General features: G+C 44.1%; 5 protein-coding genes across 5 annotated transcripts; 2 read left to right on the top strand and 3 right to left on the bottom strand.

Annotated features, from left to right (window-relative positions):
- Window positions 1-7,211: 7,211 nt before the first annotated feature.
- On the bottom strand, window positions 7,212-8,242 carry AO090038000629 (SSH4 family protein; the record flags this gene model as incomplete). The annotated part of the gene is made up of 2 exons (XM_023238202.1): window positions 7,212-7,220; window positions 7,358-8,242. The coding sequence occupies 2 exons, from the start codon at window positions 8,240-8,242 to the stop codon at window positions 7,212-7,214; spliced, it is 894 nt and encodes a 297-aa protein (XP_023093214.1).
- A 4,463-nt stretch (window positions 8,243-12,705) lies between these two features.
- Window positions 12,706-13,961, top strand: AO090038000630 (putative Ras family GTPase (Rab4b); the record flags this gene model as incomplete). The annotated part of the gene is made up of 4 exons (XM_001825470.3): window positions 12,706-12,768; window positions 12,861-12,925; window positions 12,982-13,016; window positions 13,108-13,961. 4 exons carry the CDS (start codon window positions 12,706-12,708, stop codon window positions 13,959-13,961), a joined length of 1,017 nt encoding a protein of 338 aa, XP_001825522.1.
- A 601-nt stretch (window positions 13,962-14,562) lies between these two features.
- Window positions 14,563-15,776, bottom strand: AO090038000631 (NAD(P)-dependent alcohol dehydrogenase; the record flags this gene model as incomplete). Its single annotated transcript, XM_001825471.3, has 3 exons — window positions 14,563-15,489; window positions 15,554-15,676; window positions 15,750-15,776. The coding sequence occupies 3 exons, from the start codon at window positions 15,774-15,776 to the stop codon at window positions 14,563-14,565; spliced, it is 1,077 nt and encodes a 358-aa protein (XP_001825523.1).
- Window positions 15,777-16,873: 1,097 nt separating this feature from the next.
- On the top strand, window positions 16,874-18,898 carry AO090038000632 (FAD-binding oxidoreductase; the record flags this gene model as incomplete). Its single annotated transcript, XM_001825472.3, has 4 exons — window positions 16,874-17,138; window positions 17,214-18,488; window positions 18,538-18,713; window positions 18,806-18,898. The coding sequence occupies 4 exons, from the start codon at window positions 16,874-16,876 to the stop codon at window positions 18,896-18,898; spliced, it is 1,809 nt and encodes a 602-aa protein (XP_001825524.1).
- Window positions 18,899-19,120: 222 nt separating this feature from the next.
- Window positions 19,121-21,868, bottom strand: AO090038000633 (Het-C domain-containing protein; the record flags this gene model as incomplete). The annotated part of the gene is made up of 7 exons (XM_023238201.1): window positions 19,121-19,260; window positions 19,316-19,327; window positions 19,427-19,727; window positions 19,794-21,211; window positions 21,256-21,308; window positions 21,349-21,448; window positions 21,502-21,868. 7 exons carry the CDS (start codon window positions 21,866-21,868, stop codon window positions 19,121-19,123), a joined length of 2,391 nt encoding a protein of 796 aa, XP_023093215.1.
- Between the last annotated feature and the right edge of the window lie 1,691 nt (window positions 21,869-23,559).

Raw genomic sequence — 23,559 nt, 5'->3', positions numbered from 1 at the left:
AATATCTGGTGTACCTCCACCTCATATACTTCACTTCTTCTACTACTATTAAATAACCCTATCAATTATGTCCCTCAGGTAACGTATATACTATGCCATGCCATCTAGTAGTACTCGCAGTACCTATAACGAAACCAATGGTTCAATTATTGCTCCCCACCCCTAAAATATCTCTGTAACGAGGTGTTACAACACCATACTAATTCATTAATCCTGCTGTAATAACAACCATGGAAAACCAGTGTTTTCAGTTATTTATAATTGTAAGAATAAGAACAATGTAGCTTACTCACCAAGCCTAATAAGTAAATACACCGATGAACCGATGGCCCAGCCCGTGTTGTGCATACCGAAACAAAGCGAAATCATAGGTGGGTTTGTCGGTCGGTTGGAGTCAGAAATCTTTTTTTACTTACCTTCAATTTATCGTATGCATATATTTCTGCTGTTAGAAAAAAAAAATGAAATGAAATGAAATGATAAATTAATGCAGTCCTGAAAACTTATCCTAGGAGAAGGTTTGGTCTCTTTTTTTTTCTTTTTTCTTTTTTTTCCTATGTAGCTTAGTGGCAATATGTTGCATTTGCTAGCATTCTAGTTAACAATGATTATTCATTGCCAGTACTGGAACTGTGTCAGCATCACACATTGAAACTGATGAATAAAGTCATCTAGGTATGAATTCTTTCCCTTTAATAGCCGAACATACAATACTAAAGTCTACTAAATTCCTATTGGTGATTCATTGGACTATTGAAGCATCGGTATCCGTGATCAGAATCAAAGGGTAGAAGAGGTACCAACAAAAGGGAAGGATGGGCGGAAAACAGTAAAAGCAAGAAGTACAGAAATAGGAGAAAATCCGTAAAAAGGAAGGAACAAAATAGATCAAAACATGAATAAATTTATACAAATACTCAGTACAAGGAATCTCAGGTGGGAGTACCCTTGCTAGTATCATCTGTCTAGACCTCATGATGTGAGTCTTTTGTATTTGAAAAAGCCTACAATAATAGAGTCGTTCAGCCGACTTGGATAACTGACTGTCCAAATATTTGATAATCACGGGCACTGAACTTCCACACTCCCCACAGTGCTGATAATGGCTAGAGAAGTCAGCCATTGTAGACTAACTTCTTTTAGTATCAGATTTTCATTCTCTAAGGAAAGACAAAAGGGTGGAAGGAGGGACTTTTTGATAAAAAATTAAATGAGTGAAAGACTAAATAAAATAAAAATAAAGATAAAAGCAAAAATAAAAAAAAAAAAAAGTGGAAAGGCTAAACAGGTTGCCTACACGCAATTACTGGAACAGAACTTGACTGCAACCAAATCAAATCCAGTCAAGAACAGAATCGTAGTGTAAAGAATGTATGCACTCCTCGATGATAATACATGGTACAACTTAAAACCACATGTACGAAATAGTATCGGGAAAAATGAAACTGTGGGAAGCAGCGATTTTAATTAGCGAGGGCACGCAATCTAAGCTAGGCCACCTGTCCTTATTTCTCGTAATATGCGTGGCCTTTGCGCTCCAATAGAACGGGGCGCGGAGGTTAGAAGCTTATGATATCTCATACATAAACTTTCTTTCGCCCTTGACACCATTTTTCTTATCAAGTGAACTTAGACTGGGTGAGCGACGCTGTAAGTGATGAAACAAGAGTACTCCTGACATCCTTTCCCCTCCCGAAATAATTCGGGCAATAGAAATAAAATATAGAGTATATTCATGGCCCTCACATCTTTAGTAAATGAATAAGTATGAGTAACAGAATGTAGTGTGAATATTTACCCTAGCCAAGGGCTTTCGAACCGAAAACGTTCAGGATAACGGTGATCCTAGCGCCGATCTCCCAACCCCGTGTATTAAGCCACTAGCAGTGCTCACTGCTGTGCTTGCTGCCACAACAGTTGGCTACTAGGCATTTATGGATCACGAAGCTTAGGTGGGGAGGGTACCGATAACATTATAGGCTGGATGTAATACGAAGTCAAGGCCATTCCCCAGATGCCGGCTTCCACTCAGCAGAAGATGAGGTCGGCTCTGGCATCGATGTTCTTTTAGCTCCAAAGTTAGATGGATCCTGAGTCCTGACGCAGAAGGTACCAAACGATGGTCGGAGTAAGTAGTAAGCAACTGAGTCCTAGTACGAACAGCCTCTGGACAGTTTATTGAAGACTAACTATACGATATATGTAGTATATCACTATGTATAGGTAAAAGAAAAAGGGAAACAAAAACATGAAAAGGAAAGGGAAATGGAAATGAATGAGAAGAGGGCCCGGAGGGAAAAGAAGTGATTTACAAGAGGAAATATGATAAATAATAATAATAGGCGAAGTTAAAATAACAACTACAAGTAAAATGGCATGACATGCGTCACTGATGACATAGATATTATAGGTGTTCCTTTTATTTGCGATAGCATTGATGTCGGGTAACTTTGAGGAAACAAAAGGGCGGAAAGGAAAGAGAAATAAAAATTGGGGCAGAGGGGAGGGGTGCAGTCTTCTAATGTTCAGCTAGTAATATATGCTATTCTGGATTGATCTGGGAAGTGTGTAGTTGATAATACAATTAATTTGTTGCTTAAAGGCAACCATGTTCCTCCATGCAGGTGAAGACTGAAATTTAAATAGGCCTCGCTTGACTAGCGGATACCCTAGCGAAATGAAATTTAAATGGTCCCACCAGCAATCCAAGTACATTACCTCCCAAGACCTTTTGTATCCTAGTAAGAGAGGATTTTGCAGTTGATGATAAGGCTGCCCGCGGGAAAGGAACTTTTCCTTTAAAAAGAGAGAGAGAGAGAAAGAAGCAAATAAATAGATAAAAAGAAGAAGGAAATGAAAGACAAAGGTAAAGAAAAAGGCAAACCCCAAAATCAAAAACTACTAGTAAAGAAAGAATAAGCGCAACTTGAGAAAAAGGATTCGGTCCACCCAACCAATCGCCGACAAGACCGTCGTAATTTCAAAAGAACAATCTAAATTCTCCTCCCGACTACTAGGAGTGACCATTATGAACCTGCGGCCCGAGCTCCTTTTTCAGTAAGGAGCGGATTTGCGCAGCGGTTGACTTGCATGGTTGTTCACTATTACCCAGTGGAGTCTTGGCAATTGACATGCCTCGTGCGGGATACATTGCATTCCGTATGTAGGCAGACCACCAGCCCTAGTGGCTGCCGATGATAATCAACTCCCATGCAGCTTACCTGAAATGGTAATGTGCTTACAGGGCGGCGTTTTCTGTAGCCGGACCCAAGTAGTAAGTACTAAGTAAGTATGGTTTCCTCCATTATGCAGTGTACGTTGGAGTAGTTGTTAATTGGGGCGGCTGATAGCTACTATTCACATGGAAAAGCAAGTATGTGGTTAAAAATATCATCTACGTAGGTGGCCGGGTACATACCTGGAAGCGAGTCAACTTTTTTTTCTCTGACTCCCTTTGCCGGTTCCGACCAAGGATGGGAGCAACGAAGAGTGAAGTGCTGGCAGAAGTTTATTGGTTTCATGTTGCAGTTTTGTACATCTTTATATTATCAGTATCGAAGAACCTCACGACATACAGAGTATACAAATACCCACTGCCCTAAGGAATATCGTACTGACTCAATTTCTAATGCTAGTATAATCCGGAGTATGTACTATTGTGTTCCACTCTGCATTATGATAATCAATAATAGTGCTAGACGTTTAAGCCACCAAAGACCATTCATTATTACGCCCCCATCGGTCGGAAATAAAGCCGAAAAACAATGCCTTCCGTCGTATAAGCCTCATAACCTCTCTGCCAATCCTTTATCTGTCCAATTCTTTGTTTCACTTTGGTTCTTTATTTATAGTTCTTTATTCGAGATGGAAGTTGCATGCTGGACAGGCCCGTCATTCGCTGGATTTTCGTAGCTACCTATGAAAATCGACGACAAAGCCCGGATCCTACTGGGCAAACTGAAACAGACGCGTATCTCTCTCGGCTGCACGGACTTCGAACAAAACTCCACCCACACCCGGGAATGGCCGAAGATCCATAAGGATATCATCCATGGATGGGCCAGGGAAGCTACTTACCAAGTAGGGACTCAAGGGAGGACAGAAAAAGCTCAGACTACATGATGATTATTGTATCTCGTTTGTTGGAGGAAGTGGGGATAGAAGTAAAATTTTGGCATTTTTCTCGACATAGCTTTCCCCCCTGATACAGACAAATACTACGGCACTCCCCCCACCGGCGGCCCTCCCCCCCTCCGCGAAGAGAAGTAGGGAGAGAAGAAGAAGAAGAAGAAGAAGAAGAAGAAGAAGAAGAAGAAGAAGAAGAAGAAGAAGAAGAAGACGCAGAACAAGAAGGCGCTCAGAGAAAGTAATGTAAAGCATGCATGAACCAGGCTTCACTATCCTATGTTTCGCCATGTTCAAATTGACAGATTCTCACACCGGACTGCCGCAGGTGCCCACAATTTATGCACAATCCACCCGTACTAAAGTCTGGATTCAGAGGAATTTTCACAGCAACTTCATTTTGTTACCACCATTCCTTTAAGGATACTAGCATTACAGTTTGATGATAATATGACTTGCATTCTATACCGTCGATCATGTCATCGGCCGCATTAAGTAGAGACCCGTTGCACTGTTATTTCTCTTACAGCCTTGATCTTTGGCATTTTCGACTCTAATCAAACGAGTCCATTGAAAAGCAAGAATGCAAAAAGCGGCTCGGGCTACAACTCCAGAGCTGCCTACCGCGCTATGCAATTTCTTGGGGTTTTCGAAGACAATCGAGCTACGTTTGGAGAAACAAAGAGGTCCAGGTACTCCGTGCAGACTCTGGGTAGTAATAATTACGCACTGCCAGGCAATAATAACGAACGATACGGGAGCCGAGCGCCTATTACCTACGGAGTAGTAGTACTGTGGAGGCGGACAGTGCACAAAGCGCAACCTACTACAGATTGCTATCCACTGGTGGGCCTTGGGAATGGCACTAGTCCCAACCAGTGCTTAGGGGCGGGTGTCAGTTGTACCAACTTAAGAGTATGGGGGCAAAATCTCCGCCGCTGCGAGCGCCTTGGGGTTCGCTTAACATGGTTGGTAGGCAACCTACCTTTGCGCAACCGCTACGTGTTTGACTACGAAGGGCGATGGGGAAGATTCAGGATCCCGTTCACGTATTGTACTGTACTATAGGGTGTCAAGGCAACGCGAGCCTAATGAAAAGCTGCCAAGAGAGATCGCTTATGAGGCAGAGAATGGACAGAAGGAGAAGTACTCCGTAAAAATCCCAGAAGTTTATCCGAAAGCCAATAGAGATAAGGATCCTCCCTTGATATTCTTCTCCAATTTGAGAAAGTCAATAGGAGTCCATGGTGTGGATACTACTTTCTACCTAGTTCCTAGTTCCTACAAGACAATACCGCTCCGAGTAGGACGACCTCCGGATATCCGCTGATGGACAGATACTCGATATTCCAACATTACTCCGTGTTCAAGCACGGTGGTGGATTGGTGGGGGCGAATTAGGATGTTAATAGGTGGGATTCCATGTTCAGCGGACACTGCAATCTTACTGGAACATCAACTTGGCAAAGCTATGGAAATGAAAGTTCGGCCGAGCCATCGACGATTATTTAGTCCCATCGACTACTGCATCTCACCTGCAACTAATCAAGTTAATCATTAACCAATAACCTAAGTTTCCACTGTTCCATTTTCTTTCTTCCAGTCTTGTTGTCGTGAAGTACTTTTCTTGCGCGTTCTCCGTGACGCAGAGTCGGGGTCTAGTTAGCAGCTGCTCGCGACTCTACTGGGAAGCCTGACACCGGGGTCTGCCCGAGTCCACCGTATACTTAACACAGTGTGCTATCCGGCAAGAGGGGGAAAGCCGTGGTTTGCGTTGTCGCATCTCACTGGACGCTCGTGTTGCTGACCACGAAATACTCCATTCGAGGATTGCAGATGGGGGTCTCGACTTCGGACCGACTCAAGTGGGGACAGGAACAACAACAATGGTATTGTATTTTCAACAACCCATCGTTACATTTGGTCATTGGTGCACGTGCTTAGATCGTCCCCCTCCCATAGTAAACTCAACGTACCCTGCATTACAGGGCAGATGCTATCGTACGGAGTAGTTGGTAATGGCATGCAACATTTGATCGCCGTCGAAATCATTGTTAATTTCCCCTATTTATTAACCGCTCTAAGAATCATACATCATGGCAGACTACCGTTGTTGGACGAAGCCAAGCAAGGTGCAATGTTATTAAATCCTGCCTGTCAGCTGCTAAGTATTTTGCTATGTCTATGGGATCAAGAGTTCTCATCAACAAGTCTCTGGGATATCAAGACATGCCCATGTGGTCAATTGTCGGTCAAGGAGATCGTGTACGAAAAGCTTTTCTGCGTCGTTTTGAAAAATATGACGACTTCCATGAATTTCTTATCAAGACCTTCTGCTAGAGTCTTCGCTTGGCTGTAGATACAACTTTAGAGATGGGAAACGGCATCCAAAGCAGTACATATTTATTCCTTCTTGCCCGTAGGCCGACCCGGCTAAGACCCAATAGGATACCTGGATACTACTATTATACAGTGGTGGTAGGCCCTATCGACTGTCTGACACTCCTGGGACATAATCTTGCAAGCGCCTATGATTGTTACATAAGTATACCACACAGGGGGGTTAACACTATGACATCAAAAGGTCATGCTAGGCAAACATAACGAGAGGTGGGCGACATTAATTTCTCTGGTAACGACCAAATATTGGTAACATAAGCATATGTGATAATGGCGGAAATGCAACTTGTACTTCCCCCCGGCACACTAATGTAGTATGTATGTATATCAACAAGGAATATCCTGGTAAGTCTTACAGGAGCTATTCTAGAAGGTCTCACTGCTCACCCCGGGCATGTTGAACATGATAGAATCTGTGGCGTTTCCTTCCTTCCTTTTCTTTTCTTTTCTTTTCCCCATGTGATCTTCTATTCTCTTGCCTAGTAGGGCGCAATGGTCGCGGCGGACTTTTGTCAAGAACAGAAGAGATTCTGTATAGATATATTAATCCTGCACATAAATTGTTATTGTCGTCTCTTCTGCAAATTTTCTTTTCTTTTTCTGTATATCCTCCTTTGTGCCCTTCGACAACACACCTCTGACAAATGATGAGAATGTGTCTTCATGATGAAGACGTTAGATCAGATTTAGCACGTCTACCAAATGGTTCTGCCAGTTGCATTAAGTTAAATCTATTAACTTGTTGCTATGCTTCCCCTGCAGAGCAATCTAGGCAATAACAGCCTTAGCATAACTACATCTTCCACAACCAACCCGCTTGGTCAAAGCATACCTCGAAGTCTACGCCCCCAAACAACCCAATCGCACCGTAAAGGTCGAAGTCTCCCTCTAATCCCTCAATCCTTCCAGCGTCTTCATCAATTTCTTCGTGAAGGTCCCAACCTCCTACCGGGTGACCATTCCGAGTAAAGAAGATGTCAACTTTACACTTCTTAATGTTGCTTTTTAAATCTGTGCTCGAGTTGTCTGTGCGGCGAAAAGTCATCCCCAAGCCCACAGTCTCACCCACAGCGAATGCACTTGTGAACTCTCTGCCACCCCACGAATCATTCACAAAACGGCACCCATCGTCAGAGAATACGCCAATGCTTCCTCTTTCCCAGCCGGGAGACCGCCAATACGGATATGGATGCGCTGTGAACCCAATAGAGAACCCACTGGAATCAGTAGATACCGGCCCTGGCCCTTCGCGGAATCCGAGCAATTTGACTTCGAAGTATATAGTTTTACTCTTCTCAGTAATGAAAGGTGAGTCCACAGTGGGAAAATAAAGCGGAAGATTTGTTGATACCAAAGTATCACCATTTCTAGCCCTGGTAGATCCCTTCCAGTAGCCTTGAGAAACAAGGGCAAAGGTACCATGAAATTCTTTTGGCAGCACAGGACGGAGGTCATGCTCTTGTACACACGTATACACAGTGGCTGATGGCTTAACAGGCAGGTGTAGAGGAAACTTGTCACAAAACTCATGTGCACGTTCTGCATCGTCTCTAGAGGCATTTCCGTTTCTCGACGATAAGAAGCCTAATGCTGGCGGCGGTGGAAAACTAGCGGTATCAGGTACAGCTTCCTGCCAGTTAAGATATGGGGGAGATATTGAGCCGTAATTAGTGGCAGCTTCTTGGCCATCAGTTGGTGACACTTTCCAGTTCGCCATCTGTGTCGATAAGATAAGCGTGTACAAGAAACAATAAGAAGTTAAAGTGAGTACAACAGTGCAATCGTCTTTTGTCCAGCGTGAAGCTGGTTGTGGCAGAGAGTTACAGTGAGTTGTAACACAATCGCGGGGTTTTATGATGCCAAGCAACCATTAGAATAGCTGAGGTCCTTGTAACCTTTGAGTAGGTAGATGCCAAGGAATGATGAAGTCGCGTTATTACGCATTGGCTTGATCAGAACCATGGTATGTACCATATAACCACGGGTCAAGCTTTTGACTGTACATCAACCAAGGTCCATGAAGTAGGGCATCCCTTGTCATAAACATAAGCTCTTGGAATTATGCGTCCTGCCTTGCCTATACAAATTGGAAGACACATTGCTGGGTGTAAATTACTGCAAGAAGGGCTGCTGTAATGGCAGCAGAGATTTAAATCTATCATATTATCTGATTAATATATAAGAGTCGGATCGTCAAGCAAGGGGGGGGAGTCTTCATCGATAGCATTATCATGGTGTTTCATTGTAGTGAGAAACCCCACATTGACTTGGTTTGACTTATTAGGGAAAGCATGTAAATGATAGACTACCTATAACATGAATAAAAGTCCCGATTGTACCTGAAGGTCCTCAGTATGCGAGCGGAATCAGAAGCCAATCAAATGGGTAATAAACACAGGCGGATGTAGGAATAATTACGGACTACTAGTAATCGGCTTGTTTTGCCCCTCAGGAGAAGAAAAACGAAAAAGAAAAGAAAAAAGAGAAAGAAAATAACAGTGGCCCAGCGGCTTTGAGCCCAAATTGCCAATACAACAGTGGCAGCCACAATACATTGAGGGCTGATTCTTCTATTTGACCGTCACCATCACACCATCTTGATATTGAATTTCCAGTAAATAACTGTATGTGACCTGTACTATAACTCTTTTAAACCTTAAAGCGAAAGACATCCCGTCTGAACTGTCCTGCTAATACATACAAGTATACTAGCACGAACAAACCCACTGTGATATTTTCCAAAGATGGACCAGAGCACAAGACCACGTAGGCCATCGCTTACACAACACCTGCAGCGTATACTGCACATTGATGGTCATGGAAATGTGAGCCACTTTAATGATTCTTCTTTTTTTTTTTTTTTTTTTTTTTTTTTTTTTTTTTTTTTTTTTTTTTTTTTACATTCTACTGTACCAGTCAAGACTGAAGACGAGCGCTCCTGTTGATTCTTGGAAACAGAGGCATCACAGTAGCTCACAGGTTTCGCCAGATGCGGGTCTCACGGCTTCGCCCCAGCAACAACAATTCATACAACAGAGGGCACACAAACCTCAAGGGTATCTTGATGTGAATGAGAATTTATCTCATACTCACACCAGGAATCATACCTCCTATTCTTATACATCATTGGGCTCGAGGCTTACTCCTCTGAATGGAGAACATCCTGAAAGAATTTCAAATTCGTCAGCTCATGAGGCTTGTTTACAAAAATCGCAAGCATCTTGTGCTCCTGAGGAAACGCCGACAAAATCTGATATTTGTGCCTCACCCACATGGACCAGCAATTCCCCCCTGAGAAATGAGAGGCGGGCTACACTGCGACTAGAGGCAGAGAGGGTAGAGCTCGAGAAAAAACTAATGAAGATTGAGCAAATGGAAGCAACTAAGGATTCCAGTCCAATGAGACGGGAACCACGCCGTCTTACCAAGAAACAGCCATTTGGCAGCTCAAGTAGAGCGTCAAGTGTGAGTGCAGACGAACCTAGGGCCTCCAGGCGGATTTCTTCATTTTTTTCAAGTTCGCGACATTCATCGAGATCGCGATCAAGCTCTTTAAACGAGGATGATAAAGGTGCCCCAAGACCTCAGTCGCTTGGACCCGGAGGGACACCAAAGTCTGATCCCAGCACTCAATCTGCTACACGCACACTATCCACGACCTTGCCTGAACGCCTCGGTACAGCAATATCCAAGGAGCTAGCTGTCCAAAGCAACCCGCTACTTGCAGATCATACACCATGCCTACGATCACAAAAATTATCGCACTCAGAAGTAGCCATGGCAGTTGGTCAAGGAACTGAGAGCAATAAGAGTTTCGATAAAATTGAGGCAAGTACCTCTCATGTGCAGGGATTCAGTAAGCTTAGGCAAGAGCCAACGGAACAAATTGCTCCCATACCGATGTCCATATCCCACGTACAACAAGTTTCGGACCCTTCAGAACTAGATCGTTCATCATTTGCTGCAGCATTGAACCTTAGGAAAAGAATCTCTAGCAAAGTACAGTCACACGGGCGTCTCTCACAGCCCACCCACTCTCAAAGCAATACAACACAAGAAGAGAACCATTGTGAACTAGATGCCAATGATCCCTCGAAGAAAACATCATCTGTCATACCCCTGAGTGCTAACCGCCCCGGAGTTCGAAAATCTATGGTTGCCTTCCAATCAGGCTCGTCGAGGAGCATACCAAGTAGAACACTACGAGGCAAGACTCAGGGTCGTCACAAGGGTTTTACATCGTCTCCGCTTGCAGGCTTTCCAACACGGAATGACACCGCTTCTCAGCCTCTCGACGCTGTTCCAACTGAGCAAGCATCCGCAAGCTTTGATGGTTTGTGCCACACGGAGCCTTCTGCAATCTCCAAAATAACCGCCTCTTCCAATACAAATGCACTACACCCTATGACTTCATTGCAATTGTCGAATGAAGATGGCAGAGAAGACAGACACTTTCCAAGCAGCCCTCTTGATTTTACGAGTATAGCCAAGGAGAGTCCGCGGACCCGTTTACTGAATATTTCGGGGTTATCAGATCATAGCCCTAAGCCGCATTCTAGTCCAGCAATTCCCCATACCAAGCCAAAAGGGCTGCCCCCTTTAAAGCAGGGAGTGCAACATGCATTTGGGCCTGTGAAAACACATGAATATGGTTCACGAGGCCATGTACTTGAAAATCACTCGCAGAGCCGCTCGGCGAGATCTAGGAGCCAAGAATGGAGTCTTGCAGCACAAAAGCGTCTGGAGGGGGAAAGCATATCCATATGCCCGTGTGATTCCAACTCTAGTGATCGAGGGAAGCACTCACCACCAAAGGGTGGTTCAACAAACGCCTTGGATTACAGAATAGGACATTCAACCGTTTCGTTGTCGGCTAGCTTGTCCCAGGATTCAGAATCAGAGGAGTACAATACCGCAGATGAAGCTGCGCCGAGTGCTTCAAAGTCGCAAAGCGAGGAATCAATTCCGGTCAAACAACTAAATATTGCTTCTGTTCCTGCCAGCCTTGGCGCCTCTGCTAATAAAATCTCACCCTCCAAGCTTCATCATACCTCCCAAGCTGTGCACCCTAACACATCAGCCCACTGGACAGAACAAGTTGGAGAAAACCCGAAACACTTCCGGCGAGGCCAACTGGTCGCGAAGCTCTTCGTCATTTGCTGCCATTGCGAGTCCTGGCACGACCTGCCGTCCGAGATGTATGCAAAATTGGCTTTCCCTGCCATTCCTGCCCCCGCAAATCACGGCTCTGCATCTTTGGTAGGAAGATCAGGCTTAAACGATCGAGCATTATCTGAAGCGCAAGTTGGTGCTGTGTCAGGTTCACCTATACAGTTATCGGTTACAGAATTTTCTAGTCCGAGGCACGTCTCTAAATCAGAAACCGTAGCGCAATCTTCTAGCCCTGTCATTTCATGCTGCTGGTGTGAACATAACATGAGCAGAGTGTGTTGTCAAGGATGGACCACCGTTGTTGAATTGCGTGAGACATCATTAAACTAATGTTCCTCCCGTCACTGCACTCGCAAGAAATGCGAGGTAGACTGCGGATATGTTTGTTGGGTTATCTGCATTGGCTTGTCTAATATAACATATTATTTCAGTTGTTGTGCGAGATGCTACGTCGCTCGAGAATTAATATTTCGTCTATGGATCAATCAGTTCTTTCCTTCCCTGTTTTCCCTTTTTTCGCCTTCGTTGCCCTTCCACCTGCCCCATTTTTCTGGAAAGTAACAGTTTATTTAAGAAAGGGCGAGCGAATTAGGTTGCTGCTCACATAAGGTGCTAGAAAGCATTTAACCTGGGGTGTAATAACTTGACTGATCCACATTGAAGCATGGGAGAGACCGCTGAGACCACTGAAATGGTAATTTACCTATAAGCCAAGGATAGATACTTGTGCTTGTATATATTTGGAATTGGTGTAACCTTTATATATTTGTAGATACGGGTTCAGAAGGCGTGAAGTGAAGAATTGTCTGTGGATTACTGTATCTTCGTGTACTCCTAGGTCGTCGCAATACAGCGGTGGAGACCTCCCCACGTACTAGTAGGGCGTGGCTCAATGCGGTATCCCCTTAACAGGCATCGCAATTACAAAAATCCAAGGAGTCTATAGTAACTCCTCATATCCCGCCTTCTTCCCTAAATTAACATTTCCAAAAGGTAATTTGAATAACCATGGTACGCAAAAGAGGCTTCTCCAATACTTCTTCGACCTCCTCTCTTCCAGAGGGAAATCAGGTATGTCCCCACCAAACCGCATCCTCTATTCTATCCTCTAGCGCGCGCCTGTTCCTTTGCATATCTAGCGGATTTTGTCTGATATCCTCTAGGAGCTAGAGAGTATGTATGACTACCTAGCAAAGGTTATTCTTCTCGGTCCAAGTGGTGCTGGAAAGTAAGTTTTCCTGGGAAGCGGACTTCCTAGCGATCCACTGACATCTGGGATTGCAGGTCTTGTGTGCTCCACCGATTTGTGAAGAACGAATGTACGGCTGCGACTTCTGATTTAAACCTGCTTCATACCTTGATCTCCCCCGAGCTGGATAGCCGGCTCGCTAATACACCATGCACCTATAGGGAGAGTGCTATCGTCGCAAACGATCGGTGTCGAATTCTCCTCGAGAATCGTTAAGTTAGGAGTCGGCCCTCGACGGACAAGGATAAAGCTACAACTTTGGGATACTGCAGGTACCGAAAGGTTCCGTTCTGTTTCAAGATCTTATTACCGGGGAGCAGCGGGGGCTATTCTTGTCTACGATGTATCATCTTATACCTCATTTGCGTCCCTTCCTACTTTCCTCATGGATGCGCGTGCCCTTGCATCTCCTAATCTAACCGTGTTACTGGCCGGGAATAAGATGGATATCACATCCGACATGTCGCTCCACAGTGACACCACAGAGGACGCCACTCGACCTCCCCCAACACCGTCCAGCACTTCCAGCAAACAATCTGCCTTTGCATTCGGCTCGGGTGGCGGTTCTGTCCGCTCTACCAGCCATTTAGCGACTGGGACGCGCATGACCGCTACACATGCTCCCCATGGCCGTGAAGTTTACTTTGAAGAATCCTCCCGGTGGGCTGCGAAGTCAAACATCCCCGTTGTCGTTGAAGTTTCGGCCCTCACTGGAGAAGGTGTGGAGGAACTATTCAACAGGCTGGCCAGAATCATCTTAACTAAAATTGAACTTGGCGAAATTGACCCTGACGACCCTCAGAGCGGTATACAATATGGCGACGGCGGCCTTTATGGCCATGGAACAAGCGACGGCTCCAGCATACGGAGCCGGATGACTCTCGATGACAACGCAGTCCAACTGCACAATCGGAAACCTACAAATGCAAGTAGGTGGAAAAGCGGCATGAGAGAATGGGAGGATGTCTTCCGGTTGAGTGGCTCACATAACAAGAACGGCAAAGGGTGTTGCTGATTCCCTGATCTTGCCCCTTTATCGTCGTCTTTCAACTGCAGCTATTGCCCTTACTTTCACCACTTACATCTCACTCTCTCTCTTTCGCGAGTTTGGTATAGTTGTTTCAGCTTACACATGCCCTAGGACAGGTAAGGTATGCTCGTATATCTGTTTGGTTGCCCAGTTGTTGTAAATGCCGTCTTCTTTTCACCTTCCTTTCCTCACCCAGGTATGTTCACTGGGTGCTATATCGCGCTCTCTTGACGAGGCACTCCGTGTAATAGGAACACTCCTTTCGAAAATTGTATAGCACGATACCCCTGATGATTTTATTTTTTTGTTGGTGTTGAGTGATTGTATTCTACACTACTTTATCTGCGGAATCGCCAGGTCCTCCAACCAAAACGCCAGCTTCCTAGTCATCTACTAATTTTCTCCTTGGATACTGTACACAATGAAGCGAGATCTGTACAAGCCACCGCAGAAACCAACCCTCTTTTAGTATGCATATTCTTTTAGAGTTACGTCAAGTAACATCCCCTTCACGCAGCCAACCCATGAAGGAAATAATAACAAACTAAATTTTCTTATGTCACAATTGATCATTTCCAAATAGGGCTCATACATCAACACCAGCAATAAGTGTCTTGATACCCTTCCCAGCTTTGACTTCATGGAACGCTTGTTCCGCGTCTTCAAAACTGACGACTCCGGTGATTAGTTCCTTTACGCTAACCTTGCCTGAAGCTACTAGGTTAACCGCAAGCTTATAATCACCACTGCCGTAACGGAAACTGCCCCTGACATTCAACTCTTTCGTGCAAGCCGCCATGATGGGAAAGGTGATTTCATTCCTTCCCATACCACCTTGCACGTAAGTGCCACCAGGACGAAGGACATGTATGCCCGTATGAACTGAAGGCTCAGCACCTGATGCGTCAATAACGATATCCGCTCCACGGCCGAGATCATTTTCATTAACAATTCGTTCTGCATTTTCCAACGCAGAAACCTTGCTAGGTTCGAAGATTGCTGTTGCGGCATATTTCTTCGCAAATTCCAGCCTTCCTTTTTGGATGTCCACGGCGATGACCTTCGGGGAGCCAAAAGCCCTAGCCACCGCGCAGCACAATAACCCCACCGGCCCGGCACCGAAGACTACCACAGATTGTCCTGGCGCTACATTTGCTTGCTTTACAATATGCACAGCGACGCTGAGAGGCTCCATCACAGCAGCTTCCTGAAGATTGATGTTTTCAGGAAGCTTGTAGCAGAAGTCCTCGGGCAGGACATAATACTTGGCTAGCGTACCGTCGTAAGGTGGCGTTGCGGCGAAGGCCATTTTTTCGCAGAGGTTATACTTCCCTTCTTTACAGGGCTCACACCGGCGACACGGTATACCAGGCTCCATGGCAACATGATCCCCCACCTTTAATGTTGTAACAGCCGAGCCGACCTTGCTGATTACGCCAGAAGATTCATGACCTAGTACCATAGGATCTTTGACGACAAATTGACCAATTGAGCCATGTTCCCAATAGTGAACCTGGTATTTCCAATCCCCGACAAGTCAGCAACTCAAATTTCTGGTGGGCAAAGCCGTCACATACGTCACTACCGCAAATACCGGTAAACCTGACATCCACGAGAACGTCATGAGCATCTCTCAGTTGAGGGATTGGTCGGTCCTCAAATTTGACCTTATGAATCCCTTCGAGGACAAAGGACAAGTTCTAAAGGACCAACATTCAGCTTTCCTGTTGATATGAGTCGGTATTGGGGAAAGGTTATGGCTTTACTACGCACCTGAGCGGTTTTGGGTGGCGCACCCATTTTTAGCACTTCCTGTTTGACTAAGTGATTGAGGATGGTGTATTAAGATATTTTATTTTCGGAAGAGGGGGGAAGTTGAAAATGATAAGTTTTCCAGAGTAAAGTTGAAGGGGGAAGAAGGGGGGGGGGCGCAAGCCTAATGCTATCTCAAGGATAGTAAGGCAGTATGACTGAGTGGGTAGATGGGCTTGTAAAGTGGGATGAGGTGGGATGGTCCTGGGGGTAATGTTTAATTCAATAGAGAAGACGACTTGTCTGGATCAAAGTACTCTTTTCTATCTTCTCTTAGGATAGTTCTCATGGTAGTTATGTATCCCTCTCCTCCCCCACTAACCAGCCGGGCTAGTGGGGCACTTCTTATGTCATTGGTCGACATTCCCCAGCTTTCTGCCTCTAAAGCAGATGGAATTTAACCGCTGGTTCTTTTCATTTTAACCGGTTTCGATGGTTCTGTCAATCGGAAAATTAAAGCAGGGAACTTGACCATCTATTGAGGAATGCCACCCGGTACCTAGTGGATCTAATGGCACCATTGTTTCTTTAAAATATATACACCACACCTACTTATCAGGTAGAGTAATACCGGCAGGGAGTGTACCTGTACATACACGATACCTAGATGTTATTTTACCCTGTGTAGGTAGCAACTCATCTCTTTCTCCCTAACCTTGCTCACTCGGATTCTACTCTGCATGTCAATTCTGCAGCAACTGTGCATTTAACCATGGAACTACGCTTGTTAAAGGAGAGACTTGTTTCGCCACACGGAATCGATGGGCGTATTGCGTAGTAAATGTCTCCCTATACTATCTACTCAAATAATCGTACGTACGTACCCTACCTGGTGACCTGCTGTCCATACTAATAATAATAGAAGCCTGTGTACGGAGTAGCGGAACTTTGATGGTCGTGCCAAGACCGCCTTGCCAGAATAAGACTAAGCTAAGTCCAGGGAAGCTATCAACTATCTATCAGTTCAAGTTGCCCACCTGGCATGCATCCGCCGGGCTATGATTTGACAGAACTTTGAAATCGCTTCGGTGAGAATTAGTCAGAGGTAGTCTGCTGTTGGAGCGCTCAACTATCTAGTAGTTGACATGATCCGATCCAACGCCCTTCCCTTGAGGGGAACATTACGTGCTTTGCAGCCGAGAATTAATAACTACCGCCTAACCGCTGCGCAACAACAGAGGCATTACCGGGTCTCTGCTCGGAATTGTGCGAACGGACGACCTCAGTCGTTCAAGAACCAGCTCTATGAGAGTACACAACAACGGCTGAAGCGTGAGCGCGCTGAGCAAGAGCGTTACGCACAATATCAGACTCAGTCGCAGGGAGGTCGCTATACAGCTCTAACATTTGGTATGTCCCTACTGAAACCCCGTTCGAAAAATATTACAAACCCTATCCAACATACCGCTAATCGCACTATTTCAGCTTTGGTGTTCTTCTCTACTGGAGCCTATTTCCTAGGGACTCTAAAGCCGCCAAGTCTTCCGACGTCATCAACAACGAACATTCTCGAACTAGAGCCGCCGCGTCACAATATTTCTCAGTCGAACCTCCAAGCCGCATGGGCGGACTTCGTTGATATAATAGGAAAAGAGAACGTTTCCACAGAGAATGGGGACTTGGAAATACATTCAGGGTCAGACTGGTCTTCCTATTCTCGGAAGGAAACCGAAAAGCCTTTCCTTATCCTCTATCCGTCGACCACGGAAGAGGTTTCTCAGATAATGAGGGTTTGCCATCGGCGAGTTATTCCAGTGACGCCGTACTCAGGTGGCACTAGTCTAGAGGGACATTTTGCATCCACCCGGGGCGGCGTGTGTATTGATTTCCGCCGCATGAATCGCATTTTGGCTATTCATAAAGAAGACCTTGACGTAGTGGTGCAGCCTGCTCTTGGTTGGGAAGAGCTAAATGAGCAGATTTCGCAAGATGGTCTATTTTTTCCACCTGATCCTGGCCCGGGTGCCATGATAGGTGGGATGGTAGGCACTGGCTGCTCAGGGACGAATGCCTATAGGTACGGTACAATGCGAGAATGGGTCCTCTCTCTAACTGTAGTTCTTGCGGATGGCACTATAATCAAGACCAGGCAGCGTCCGCGGAAGTCGAGTGCTGGCTATGATCTTACCAGGCTCTTTATTGGGAGCGAAGGGACCCTTGGCCTTATCACAGAAGCAACGCTGAAATTAACGGTCAAACCCAAGAGCCAGAGCGTCGCTGTTGCAAGCTTCCCGACAGTTCAAGATGCTGCAAAATGCGTGGCACATGTGGTGGAAGATGGTATCCCGGTTGCCGGTGTGGAAATTCTAGATGATGTGCAAATGAAATGTATAAATGACAGCGAAGCAACTAGTCGACGGTGGAAGGAATCACCCACCTTGTTCTTCAAGTTTACAGGAACACCCACCGGTGTCAATGAGCAGGTAAGCACAGTACGAAAGATCGTTTCTTCCAGTGCGGGCCAATCCTTTGAGTTTGCCCGCAACGACGAGGAGATGCGAGAGCTATGGAGTGCCCGAAAACAAGCTCTCTGGAGCGTAATGTCTATGAGGCGAGGCCCGGAAGACCAGGTTTGGACTACTGATGTGGCAGTACCCATGAGTAAACTGCCCAGCATCATCGAAGCCACGAAACAAGACATGACTCAAAGTCGACTGTTGGCAGGAATTTGTGGTCACGTTGGGGATGGTAATTTTCACGGTAAGAAGACCTTGTCCTCGCTCGCAGCTGCTGTACTTATTTCTTTTAGCCATCATTCTATTCAATGACAATGAGAGAAAAACTGCGGAAGCTGTTGTTCACCGGATGGTGAAGCGAGCAGTAGAGATGGAAGGGACTGTTACAGGTGAACATGGTGTTGGACTCATTAAACGTGATTACCTCGAACATGAACTGGGCGAGTCTACGGTGGATGCGATGCGGCGGGTAGGTTTGCAGAAATTTGAGCATTACTCCCCCAGATCATGATTCTCATCTTGGATACGCTCAAAATGCTAATGCAATAGCAACCTTCACAGCTAAAACTAGCGTTTGACCCGCTTTGTTTACTTAATTGCGACAAAATCGTTCGAGTTGAGCAACCGATGCCAGAAGAGGTTAAGGCATGGTGATTGTGCGTTGGACACTACAAGCTGGGGACCGGCAGGGGCGAAGCCGACCGTGTAACAGTTCTGGGTTGTCACCATTCTACCTGCAAAGAGGAAAAAAAGAGAAAGAAAGAATAAGGCCCAGCAGGCGGTAGAATCTGATCAAAACAATAATAGTTCGCAGATAATTCTCGACTGTCGTCAAATTCAATATCCATAGCCCCTTGAAACTCTATCATAACGCCGTCAATATCCGTACAGTCGTTTCATGTAGTCATCGCTTTTGCTGCTGTAGTGGTCTGCACCATACTCCTCACGGGACACATACCCATCGCCTCTGGCTCCACCGTAGCCTTCTCCAGTGCCATTGCACTGAGGCACAGAATCTTTTAGGGGACAATTATCAATACCAGAATATGTAATATGCATGGGAACATGCACCTAGCCGAGGATCTACTGACTGTAAGGCTTGTCATTTTCACAGCCTTGCCTCTCCACGTCTGCATACTGGAGACGGCTGTCAAGCATAATATGGATTAGTAGAATCATCACCATGCTCATCGCGTACAGGGCGGCCGTCGTAACCATAGCAATATCCCCCATTGCCATCGCTATACTCATCAAGTCTGGATCTGTAGGTCTCCTCAGAGTTATACCCAGAAGTCTGGCCGTTACGACCCAACGGGGGCACGAAATGATCATACTCGTTTCGTTTCTGATATTCTAGGCACTCCACTGATTCGTGTTCATAGTTCCAACGGTCTCCACACAGCTCTCCTTTATCGTAATTTTCGTGTTGAACGTTCCAGGGGGGCCGCTGTTCTTCAAGTGATGCTTCGTCGTCATATAGTTCCTAGTATTCATATTGATGTTGCTCCCCTCGGTTATCAAGCTTTCCGTGAGTTTCATATCTGTCCACCATGACTGTACCATCTGGAGAGTGTGACTCGGGATCTTTCAGTAGCATAGACCCAACACTACTTACAAGGCCGCTGACCAGGCCCCTGAGTGTTCCGTCACCAGCAGCCTCGCCAGCAGCTTCCTCCAAGCTACTAGGACCAGTTCCGTTAGATTCAAGGGGGTTGCCATGGCCGCCTTTGCGTAACACAAGTGGCTTGCCGCAGCCATGGCCGGTGTCGTGCACACCTTCCTTATGGTTTCTACCTTCAAATACGCCTTGGCGGGTGAGCTGTTCGCGCAGGTGCTCCTGCTCTTCCTCGGTCTTGCCATGCCACCATTCCTCGACTGTATGAAACATGATCTGGCGTACATCAGCTGCGCCATCTTCTCCATTTTCACGAAGGGCAGGATGGTGGAACACCCCCACGATTATCCTGTCCAGGGTCCTTGTTATATCAATGTCTTCACTATCCCAGCACTCCATCAGCTGTGGCACAGTCCACTTGATAACCTCGGAAGCTACCCGACCTGCTGGTTCGTTTAGAACGTTTGAAAAATGATCCTTAGATAACATAGAATGAGTAGGGTTCGATGATTCATCATTCTCAAAAACAATATGCTGTTGCTCTCTGCTACTTTGAATAACCTCGGAGGAGCCAGTTTGAAGCTCCACCTTTACTTGCTTGATAATAGGGAGCACGTAAGGTGCCAAAACAGAGAAAACAAAGACCGTTATATGATCTTGAATTTGCTCCACCAATTCTGGTAGAACAGGTATTTTCTCGATGGCAGAATTAATCGACTTGATAATCTCATCATGCCACTCCAACACGGGGTAAATTTTCTGATGCAACCCTTCCAGGTAGCAGGTCCATTCTTCTAGCTCACGCAGCGATACATCTTGGCTATATTGCTTAGCGTTCTCTGACTGTGTCTTGAATTCTTCCATTTTATTTGCCTGCGCTTCACTGTCGTCTACTAATCCAGCAGGGATCATGCTGAGAAGATCCTGTACGAAGCTCTCAGAAGGAGAACCACTCTGTGAATCAGTTATGACACCTTCCAAGGATTGGACTTCAGACTGTGTGACCTTATCAGAAAGCTCTCCCAGTACGGAGTGGAAAAAGTCCACCCCGCCGAAAGTGCCGGTAACCACGGGGTAGACGTCATTCTGCGCACCATGGAGCTCAACTATCGTATTACGACCGACATGGGGGGAAATTTCTGATTCACCCATCTCAATAAGACTCAGCTCTGTATAATTGGAATGTGCTGCATAGTCCTCCAGGCAATGCAAACCGGTTCCAAGAAGACGAAAAGCTTCATGCAAGTCTTCATCATTCCACGATTTCGCATATTGGCGGCCTAGCTGAATCGAACGACAGAAAACACGCCGTGCAAGGCCTGCAGATGTAGCAATACCAACACCCTCTGTCGCTATATAATTTTTTCAAACCTAGCCGTGGTAACCAACAAAGGACTCATTATGCCACATGTTACATAGTAGAGTAGCGTGGAGAGTGGTCCAACATACCTGTCATAGAATCAACTAATAGCTCACGCTCCTCATCAACTGGACCCCTGAGTCGATGATCATAATCCCGAGCATCCTCCCTTCAGCATAACCAAGAGGGTTGTCTATATGCTCTGTAGGCTCATAGCATCCTAAACGGTCTGTAGTCACCTCAAACTCCTTGGCCCCATATCTAGAGCACATAGTCAGTTACCGCCGCTGGCATAGTGAGGGAATTCAGTAGCTTGCCCAAAACTCAAAAATCCGAGCACCCAAATTAGGATGCGGATGGCTTCGGCGCCTACATATTTCAAAGTGCCGACATCAACAGCCAGGCTGTAGTCGCGAAGCCAGTTCCCGAAATAGACACGCTGCACGTCGAGTTTGTTGAATTTACGGCCGCCGGCCACGCGAGCCAGAAACAGTGTCAACAATGCGTCTTCGATGTCACCATGACGCCAATTCTGGCCCTCAATGCGGGATATTGATGCAATATTACCCGCCCCAAAAGCGTGGGCTTGCGCCGAGAATGCGAGAATAAGCGACAGAAGAAGACATAGTTTTTGGACAGTATCAGACATGGTACTTCTAGTCTAACGTTGAACGAGAATACTACCAATGTAGGAAGAAGAGAGTGCGAATGGCAGAGGGCCCAGCTGAGCCGTGAAATCCAACAGGTACGGTAGCGTAGAAAAAAGGCCCAGCTCCCTAGGGGCGCCTTTGCACTGTGAAAGAGCAAGCTAGCCGACAGAAATACAGGTGCCCCGCCATGCAGTCTCACATTATCATTGCCAGCTTGCCAAGGACAAATTATATTATCATACTATATCAATAATAATAATAATAGTACGGAGTACGGAGGTGTGTTCCTAAAGTGATTTAACTACGCTAGTGTAAGCTTGGTATTTAGCTGGTAAGGTGCTTTATTATATAATTTAATAGGGAGAGCACTTAATACTAGAAATATAGATATTTTAACTAAAAATATAAATATTTTAATTAAAAATGAAGCTATTCAAGCGCTTAGAAAAGCGGTTTATTATTTAGATTTTAGTGTTTAGAAAGTTTTTTTTAAGATATAATTCTGCTATTCTCGCGCTTTTTAATATTTTTTTAATATTTATTTTTTCTCTTTAGATATATAATCTTAGTAATATAAATAGATAACTGGTTAATCTAGCGCTGTATAATTTTTTAAGATAGCTTATTCTAGATCTTAGTCTAGATCTAAATACTAGTCTTTTTATTTTAGGAAGTGTTTAAAAGATTATATAATATTTAAAATAGTATTAGATAGATTCTATTATATTAAGATTAGATAAGTTTCTTAACTAAGTAAATAGATATTAAATTTTATTAATATTATAGATTTTCTATTAAAAATAATAATTATATATAGATATATAGTTTTTTAAAACTATAGTATTAAATTATTTTATTTTATATTTTTTTATAAAAGATAGAAGTTTAGATAAATATCTTTAAATAATATTAATATTAATTAATTCTATCTCTCTAGTTTTATTCTAAGTAACTATTTTTTTTATTTTAATACTATTTAGACTATCTATTAGATATATAGCTATTTTAAAGCTTTAATTTTATTAAAAAAATCTATAATTTCTATTTTTTTTAGTATAAAGATTCTAACTGTAGATTTAAAGCTTTAATTTTTTTAATGGCTATTTTTTTATTAAATATTTTTTAAAAAATAGATATATATAGAGCTTTTTTTATTATAGATAAAGTAGCTTTAGAATATAAAATTAGATATATTTTTATATTATTTATATATAATAGAGAATTTATATATCTTATTTTTTTATTTTTAAATCTTTCTACTACTTTGTCTTTAGTTTAGGTATATTAAGATTTTATTAATAAAGATTATAGTTTTAAAATTTTTTATAGTTTAATATTAGTAGATAAAATAGAAATTAAAATATTTTTTTTTATTTTTTTAGTTAAACTAGATTTAGTAGTAGATTTAATTAAGTAAAAATCTATTTATTTAAAGATTTACTAAGTAAAGATAGTAAATATATTATTTTTTTAAATAATTATTTTATAGCTTTTTTCTTTACTATTTTAATTTTTTAAATAGCTTTAATTATTATCTATTTAGTAGATTTAGCTATCCTAGATCTATTAGACTTAGAGTTATCTTTAAGATATTTAATTAGAATTCTAAGATTTTTAGTAGAATTAAAACTATATAATTTAATTTTTTAATTCTAAAAGTAGATTACTATGCGCGGTAGGTTACTAAAAA

This window comes from Aspergillus oryzae, chromosome 6 (genome assembly GCF_000184455.2).
Source record: "Aspergillus oryzae RIB40 DNA, chromosome 6".
Taxonomy (NCBI): domain Eukaryota; kingdom Fungi; phylum Ascomycota; class Eurotiomycetes; order Eurotiales; family Aspergillaceae; genus Aspergillus; species Aspergillus oryzae.
Note: the sequence above shows the minus strand (reverse complement) of the source record. Positions and strands in the feature narration are given on the sequence as shown.